We start from the raw sequence: 9,298 nt of genomic DNA on the forward strand, positions 1-9,298 counted from the left end.
ATCCCAGTGCCATCCTTTCAGGACCACAGTTAATCCCAAGTTTGGGGGGGTTACACCACCGATTTCGGATACTTGTGTCTGGCCATTCTTTGCCATAGCTGCATTGGTATACTCTTTTCTCTTTCTTTTGTTCTCTTTGCACATTGAGGACATTGTGCCATTTAAGTTTGGGGGTAATGTGTGTTCGTTGTATTCAATTCAATATTTTGAGCATGACTTGTGTACTTGAGGGATTTTCCATGATTGGTCTATGACTAGCTATGATTTTGATCTTTTGAGGACTATATTGCTTGAAATTTAAAAGTTGCTTGACTTGAGAGTCCAATACTCCTTGTATGCCTTGTGGATGCCATTTAGGAGTAAATTTTTTGAAAGATTGATATCATGCTTGTATTTGTGGTCCACATCATCTTGATTTTGTTATTGTTTTGAGATTCACTCTAGGATTCTACACTAGCATAGGCGCACACTAGCATTCATTTATGGGGTACATGCTTTGTTGATTATTGATTTGGTTATATTCCAAATGAGCTAGTAGGGCATTGAAAGCCTTTATTCTTGATAAAGGTGGATAACAAACCCTTTTTACTAAGTAGCTGGGATTCTAGCCTCATTAAGCACTCAATTTCTCGCACCCAAAGGTGAAGGGCCTAAACTTTAGGTTGATAACTTGATATAAAAAAAACAAACCAAAAAAAAAAAGAAAAAAGAAAAAAGTTTGCAAAAAGCAAATAAAAAAGTGAAGACTTCTCCCAAAAGGTGAGAAGTGGGAAATGATTAGATGGAGGTAGTTTTGATTTGTAGCCTCATTGAGTTGAGGTTGTAAGTCCTTAGGGAAGTTTAAACACTTAATGCCCTAAAGTCGTCCGGTTTGGGAGTTATTGACCTAACACTCGACCTCATGGATTGCTAGAAAGCTTAATAGATCAACACATTGCATTATGTTTCCATCTTTGATCCTTAAGGATAGAAAAAAAAAATCGAGTGAAACGAATAAGCGCACCTCAATCAATAAATCTTTAATAAAAGGTCCACTCTTTGTCTTGATGATCGGTACTAGATTTGTGTGCTAGTTTGAGGTTAATGATGTGATCATTTCTTTAGTTGGGTTAGATAGCAACATATTTGATGCCGGTTCACTTAAAAAGGATTCTAGAGTTCTTTTAATTTACATGATCATTGTCTTGATGTGTGGAGGACCATACTTGCTTACTTGATATTGAGATTTTGGGAGATTGCTTGGAAATGGTTGAAAATGTGCATACTTGAGGTAGTTTTCTCCCAATGCTTGTGTGAAATATTGGTGCCTCTTTTGTGAGAATGAGCTCAGTGTTTGTGGGTATCATTTCTGGAAACCTTCATGAGACTTCGCTCATCCACTAGGGGTAACCTAGGGGTTTAAAAGGCTTGTTGCATGTGTTGAATGCAATCGTGTTCTCTACAAAAGTGGCGTTATCCTTTTATTGCTTCCTAGATTCATAGTTGTATAGTTCTTTATTTCTTTCTATTCCTTGTAGTTCATTGCTAGGGACTAGCAATATTTAAGTTTAGGGGTGTGATAAGCGCTGAAAAGTGCGCATTTAAACCCCTTAAGCTTGAACATTCTAGGACCTTATTCTATCTTATTTTTCCATTTTGGTCTAATTTCATATTCCCTTTTCAGGCACTAATCCCCAAAATAAGTCAATTCAGCTGAATTAGAGCATAAAAGATGCAATCTCAAGCTCAGTGGAAGAAAGGAGCAAAGTGGTGAAAAACAGCCTTCTTCGATCGATCGTACTCAAGCTCCAATTGATCTCACAGTGATCGATCCAACCATGCCATGATGAATTGAGCCTTTTGTCCTTATCCTCAGCAAAATATCATCTTCGATCGATCCAACATTTCCTTCGATCGATCCAACATTTCCTTCAATCGATCGAACCCCTTTGATCTTATCCTCACCTACCACTTTTGTCCTTTTTTCCAAAAATATCTCAGCCTTGTCATTATCCAAAAGTACGCTGCCAAGGTTCGATCGATCCAAGCAACCTCGTGATCGATCGAACTGCCTCAAGTTGTGTGAAAAATTAATTTTAAGCCAAATTAAATGTGTGCTCATGGTGCAATCATTTGGAGGTCCTAGTGCACAAGGACTGACCATTGGTGTGACATTTGAGCTACCTATATAAGGATTTTGGCTATTTTGAGTAAAAGATGTTGGTTAGTTAGAGAGGCTTGGCTAGAGATTAGAGAGAAAACACACAAATTGGGAAAAGTTCTTCCTCTCATCTAGGGTTTTTACCAAGGGGAAAGATAAGCTCTACTATGGAGATAACTCTTGAGGGTTAGATGACAACATTAATGAGTGGCTAAACCATCTCTTGGGGCTAGAGATAGCCTAAGCATGCCTCCTAGACCTTGATGTTTTATAATTAATGGGGATTAGTGTTGTATTTCTTGTCTTGACTTTTGATATATATATATAAATCTTGTTTCTACAATGATTTGTGTAGTTTAATACTTCCATTTAATCATTTAATTCTATTCATATGTATATGTACGCTAGAATGGATGTTTATGTGTTTATCTCTAGATTTTGTGACATTGATGCGTGTCTATGTGTGTTGATATTATGAATCTGGTGATGGTCAAGGCATGATACTTAAATGGAATACTCTTGTAGTTAATTTGATGGTTCATACTTATTTCTTAATGGATTGTGCCGCAACCCTAGTTTAATTAGTTTAATTTTTATGTAACTAGCTTAGTTGTAGTGTAGTTTCCTTACTTTCTTAGATAGGTGGACAATCCGTTCTTGTTGTTTGATGTTCCATACTTATGAATGCAAGTAGTATATTTCTCTAATTTGTTGAGTGTGCATTAATTGTGGGCTTATGGAAGGATTAATGGTTTAATTTGATATGTTGTGTTATTCATTAGATTGGCTAGACAATGTATGCTTACTTAGCCATCCATGCAAATATTTCAATCAATGGCACACACTTTCATTTACAACACATAATCCCCCTAATCCATTAAACATTGAATGTCTAGGACGGTAATGCTTAGTGGTGAACTCTAAGTCCCAAGACCTCTCTCTTATACTCTCTACACCTTACTTTACTTTAATTGATTTACATTACATTTACTTAGTTTACATTTTAGTTTAATTAATCAATCAAACTACCTTTGATCATTCAACCTACTAATCTTACATTGATTTCCAAGCAAAAATACACTTCATTTCCCTTGGGACGATCCCTACTTAGTATAGCTACATTTATAGTTAGTAGCGGTAGTGACATTTTATAAATTCAAACTTGGCTACACTACACTCTCATTGCAATTAGTGCTTAACACCCACCATTGTCCCTTAACACCTTCTGTCATGTGTCAAGGATCTGAACTGGTCTTTCTTTATAGGAAACATCCTTATCGATATCCACATCAACCCAACTCAAAATGTGAGATGGATCCGGGTTATACTTTCGTAGCATCGACACAAGTAAAACATTGTGAACCCTGTCTAACTGTGGTGGCAATGCAAGTCTGTAGGCAACCTCTTCTACGCAGTCCAAAATCTCAAAAGGTCCAATGAATCGTGGTGATAACTTGCCATTTTTCCTGAACCTCAACATACCCTTCCGTGGAGAAACCTGTAGAGAGACATGATCTCCCACCTCAAAGGATAGCGGTCGTCTCTGCTTATCTGCATAGCTCTTCTGTCGGCTCTGAGCTGTGAACAATCTCTGTCTAATCAGTTTGATCTTCTCAGTAGTCTTGAGTAAAATGTCGGGTCCTAAGGCGGTTGTATCGCCTACCTCAATCCAACAAACTAGAGACCTACAAGGTCTGGCATACAACACCTTAAATGGAGCCATCTTAATGCTCGCCTGATAATTGTTGTTGTAGGCAAACTCAATAAATGGAAGGTGATCCTCCCAATTACTTCCCAAATCAAGTACGCATGCCCAAAACATATCCTGTAAAATCTAGATGGTACGCTCCGATTGGCCGTCCGTCTGTGGGGGAAATGTCGTACTAAGGTGCAACGCTAAGCCAAATGCTGCTTGAAGTCCTTCCCAAAACTTCAAAGGAACATGGCATCCGTATCTGAAATAGTAGCAATTGGAACACCATGCAACCTCACAATCTCTTTCACATACAGTACACCAAATGCCTCTGCGTCATCTGTTGCCTTAATAGGAAAAAAGTGAGCCGTGTTGGTCAATCTATCAATAATGACCTATACGGCCTCATTACCCCTCTAGGACTTTAGAAGAACTGTCGTGAAATCCATAGCAATCTGCTCCCATTTCCACTGCGCTACAGGCAATGGTTGCAACAAACCCGCTGGTCTCTGATGCTCGGCCTTCACCTACTGACAGGTAAGACACTTAGCCACAAACTATGCCATATCTTTCTTTATTCTGTTCCACCAATACTGATGTATCAAATTGTGATACATCTTGGTACCACCTGGATGAACTACAAAGCAAGAAGTGTGAAACTCCCATAAGATGTCCTTACGATAAACTGTGGGAACAACCAACAAACCCCTGAACCGTAGACCTCCATTTGCATGCAAGGTCTAATCTTTCACTATTTTACCACTGGAGATCAAAATGTGAATGGCATCCAAATCTAGATCCCGTCTCTGTGACTCAATCACTCGTCTGACAAAAGTAGGCTAAGCCACTGATCGGTTGTCAATTATACATTAACCTTTGCAATAGCATATCATTGTAAAATAGGGCTATTGGTCAGGTAAGTCAAACCACTGGGACTGCTAGTTTATGGCAACCAAGGTGTCTAAAATCACTTTTAGAATGATGAAGGTGTATAGAGTTTTGTTTGGGTTGTCACTAAAATTAGGAATTGAAAAATGCATAAAATGGTAATTTGCGAAGAATTAAAGAGATAAAGATAATGTAGATGGGACTAGGGAAGTGAATCCACTACCTACCCTATGAACATGCTAGTTGAGGTAAATTTAGGGGAAACAGCATAAATATGTGACCAAGAAATGCTACAACACAACATTGCTACATTCCTTCAAGAAATTCATGAAATCAATGGCAAGAATAACCTATCAAAGTTAAACATGCTTGAACTACCTAAACTAGTGTGTAGTTTTAGACATGCTTGCTAAGCTAGAGATTATCAAGCCATCAATCACATGATAAGAGCACATGAAGTTAAGAATCAAGATTAATCCATCAAAGGGATATCCTAAGCCATGGACTAACAAGGTTCTCATACAACATGCCATTAAAACCATTCCACAATCTCCTTTTCATTGTCACTATGAAAAATCAAGTAATACAACCATGAGAACATACATTCTAAGACAAGAAAATAAATTCAACATGATCATTAATATCAAATTCAGTTCATTACATCAAGTGTAGACTTTAGATTATGGAACACCCACATATATACATCATTTTCCCTAAAATAAACCAAAAGCTAGAACATGCTTACTAGAGAGGGCTTCATTACCTCCCTAGATAGGGAGTTAGTAGAAAGGATGAATAAACCTTTCATTTTCGCACCTAGAGGACCCAAAATACACAAACCCTCAAGAACTCCTCTTTCTCTCTCTAAAACTTAGCAAAAATATGAGATAGGGAAAAATACAAAACCTCTCCCCTCTTATCTAGGCAAAAACCTACTTTTATCCACTCCATCACGAGCTCCAACCACCCTAGAAGTCATTTGGACCACAAAAAAATACAGAGGGAACAAGGTTCAGCACAAAAGCAGGAGCAGGTGATCTGCTACCTGCAGATCGGCGGGGGCCCGTGGTGCACCGGCGGGCGCTCGCGGGTTCTCAGGATTCGAAGGAGCTCACTGGACAAAACGACGGTCGCCCGCGGAGCTTGTAGCGGAAGCTGCAAGGCCCCATGAAAGAAGGCGACCTACTGGCATAATTAGCGGGCGCCCACGGTGGCGTGGCGTGGCGGGCGCCCGCGGAGCCTTGACTTCAAAAACTCTCAGCCTTCTCTTTAGCCACCTTGGTTGGTCTAGTGACGCGGTCGTCATTTTGAATGCAATGCCGCAACATTCATACACGCGATGGCTCAAGGAACTTGGCTCAAATAACAGTCCCTAGCGACAACTTGCTTTGATTCTTCAAAAGATTGTCAAAACCATTCCTTTAGCTACATTCGGGGGAACCGACCTGAAAGTAAACGAAAACAAACAAATAAAGCTAAACTATACATTATTATCAACTAATAGACTTAACTAATGTAAATAAGGGCACTTAAATATGCAATATTCGGCGCTTATCAGCCACAAGACCAAATAAGAATGCTGGCTCACTGCCAACATCGTCATCAAAGCAATGTAGTCTCATCCCTGCCAGATCCTCATGCATCTTTCACTTCCGAATGGCTAGACCAGCCAAAGTCGCATGAGATTTCCTGCTTAAGGCATCAGCTACCACATTTGCCTTGCCCAGATGGTATTGCAAATCAAAGTTGTAGTCTTCCAAGAACTCAACCCATCACCTCTGTCTATTGTTCAAGTCCTTTTGGGAGTAAAGGTACTTGAGGCTCTTGTGATCTAAGAACACCTCGAATCTTTCACCATACAAATAGTGTCTCCAACACTTCAAGGCAAAAACAACTACCGCTAACTCCAAGTCATGAGTATAGTAGTTGTACTCATGAGTCTTTAACTGTCGAGACCTATAAGCCATTACTCTACCATCCTACATTAGTATACAACCTAAACCGTCAAGTGAAGCATTACAATAGATCACATAACCCAAGCCACGCTCGGGTATCACCAACACTGGAGTCGTAGTCAACCTTATCTTCATCTTTTGAAAGAAAGACTCACAGGTTTCATTCCAAGTAACCCTGATCCCCTCCCGGGTCAAGCGAGTCATAGGCGCTGCCAAACAGGAAAAGTCCTTCATAAATCTATAGTAATAACCTGTTAGACTGAGGAAACTCCAAATCTCAAAAATATTTTTGGGAGGCGCCCAATTCAAAATTGCTTCTATCTTCGATAGATTCACTGATACTCTCCACATTCTGAGACAATGTACCCCAAAAACTTCACCTCTTGTAGCCAAAACTCACACTTTTCATATTTGGCATATAAGCGATGCTCCCGTAAAATCTGTAATACAATGCTCAAATGAATCTCGTGCTCCTCTTGAGATCGTGAATATACAAGAATGTCATCCATGAAAACTACCACAAACTGGTCCAAGTAATCATGAAAGACACGATTCATTAGGTCCATGAATGCCACTGGCGCATTAGTCAAGCCAAAAGGCATAACAAGGAACTCATAATATCCATACCGTGTACGAAACACCGTCTTTGGGATATCCTCATCCCTAATCCGCAACTGATAATAGCCTGTCCTTAAGTCAATCTTCGAAAAGTAATTAGCTCCCTTCAACTGGTTAAACAAATCATCTATCTTTGGCAAAGGATACTTGTTCTTGATGGTGGCATGATTTAAAAACTGGTAATCAATGCACAACCTCAAAGAACCATCTTTCTTCTTAGCAAACAAGACCGGTGCGCCCCACGGTGACACACTCGGTCGGATGAAACCTTTCATCCTTAAATCATCGAGTTGCTTCTTCAATTCTTCAAACTCCACTAGTGCTATACGATACAGTGCCATAGAAATTGGCGCGGTACCTGGCATCAAATCAATAGCAAACACTTTTTTTCGATGTGGAGACAACTCTGTCAAATCTTCTCGAAAAACATCTAAGAAGTCGCAAACAACGGCAGGATAAACCTTTTCCACATCATCATCTTCTTTGGATAAAAGACTAGCCAAGAAGTGGTCACTACGATTCCGTACACGAATTCCATACAATGATGAAGGTTGGGAATCACTCTGATCTCCCATGAAAAATAAACAATCTCCCTCAGGAGTGCAAACTATGACTCTGCCTCTGAAACAATCGATCATAGCCTGAAATGAAGCTAACCAATCCATCCTGAGAATGATATCAAAGTTAGTCATCTCCAAGAGGATGAGGTCAAAAATAAAAGTCTGTTCGGCGATCATGATGGAACAATCCCTCATAACTCTGCTCAAATACACTGAAACCCCAACTGGCGTATCAACACACAACGCCCAATCCATAAAACTGACCTCGAACCCCGATGCAAATGCAAATGATGATGCTATGAAGGAAAGAGATGCACTAGAGTTAAATAAAACACGGGCCCAAGAACTAAACACTAGAAAGATACCTCAGAGAACTGAGGGACCAGAAGATGTATCAGCCTGAACAACTACATAGACATGCCCCTGTGGTGCCTGTGCCTAAAAATTGCCAACTTGAACACCTAACTGCTGCACTGAAATAGTAGGAGTATCCCTTCTAGCTGGTCGTGAACCCTGCGAAGACATGGCAGGCTGTGGTAGCGGCGGTGGTCTGAAACCTGACTGAGCTGTAGCCAACTATAACGACCTCTGCTGTGACCCTTTGCCACTACCGGTGCCTGCTCCCAAATTCGGACAGTCCCGATTTAGATGGCCTTGCTGGCCATACCCATAACAAGCTCTTAATGTTGCAGAAACTACAGACAGATTCATAGGACATTTGGACTTGTAATGTCCAGGCTGCTGACACTGGTAACAGACGGCTCCACTCTTATCTGATCCAGCTAGCATAGGAGTAGTAGGAGCCGATCGTGCAGACTGTTGTCCCTGAAACTGAGATGAACCACCCTTGTTCTTCTTTCATGAAGGCCCCTCTGAAAATGATCTGGCATTCTTCTTTTGTTTCCATTGTTCTCTTTATGCATTTCTATCATTCGTTTCTACTTCTAGCATCAATGCTCTTTCCACTGCCTCTGCATAAACCTTGAAATACTGTGCCGTGATCAACGGCTTCATTTGATAATGAAGGACATAAATAAACTTCTTTATTTTATCAGCCTTATTCCTCACTATTTCTGGGGCAAAGCAAAAAAGAGACGTGAATTTGTTCTCATACTCCATCACCAACATGTTACCCTGGTTAAGATCATCAAACTGCTTCCTTAGCTCCCACCTCTTGGTAACCGAAAAATACTTCTCATAAAACAGCCCCTTGAACATCTCCCAACTTATCTCCTCTATCTTGTGCTGATTAGTGATTGACTTCCTCTAAAGCTTAGATTCCTTTGAAAACTTATAAGTGGCTAGGATGATTTTCAAATGATCATCCATCAAATTCATTGAAGTTAAGTGGTTTTCCACTTGGTCCATGTAGTCGTCTGCTTCCATCGCGTCTGCACCACCTTCAAACATCATTGGCATCAACTTTGAAAACCCCGTAATCAAC

At 40.1% G+C, this 9,298-nt stretch overlaps 2 protein-coding genes across 2 annotated transcripts; both read right to left on the reverse strand.

Moving 5' to 3' along the window:
* Nucleotides 1-3,368: 3,368 nt before the first annotated feature.
* On the reverse strand, nucleotides 3,369-3,863 carry LOC132270441 (uncharacterized). Its single transcript, XM_059771622.1, has one exon. It carries the CDS (start codon nucleotides 3,861-3,863, stop codon nucleotides 3,369-3,371), a length of 495 nt encoding a protein of 164 aa, XP_059627605.1.
* A 209-nt stretch (nucleotides 3,864-4,072) lies between these two features.
* Nucleotides 4,073-8,643, reverse strand: LOC132270442 (uncharacterized). Its single transcript, XM_059771623.1, has 3 exons — nucleotides 8,466-8,643; nucleotides 7,563-8,150; nucleotides 4,073-4,173 (listed from the first exon to the last, which is right to left on the reverse strand). Exons 1-3 carry the CDS (start codon nucleotides 8,641-8,643, stop codon nucleotides 4,073-4,075), a joined length of 867 nt encoding a protein of 288 aa, XP_059627606.1.
* Nucleotides 8,644-9,298: the final 655 nt, after the last annotated feature.

This window comes from Cornus florida, unplaced genomic scaffold, assembly GCF_030987335.1.
Source record: "Cornus florida cultivar Cherokee Brave unplaced genomic scaffold, ASM3098733v1 CherokeeBrave_3.0.0_Hap2_Chr08, whole genome shotgun sequence".
Lineage (NCBI taxonomy): Eukaryota > Viridiplantae > Streptophyta > Magnoliopsida > Cornales > Cornaceae > Cornus > Cornus florida.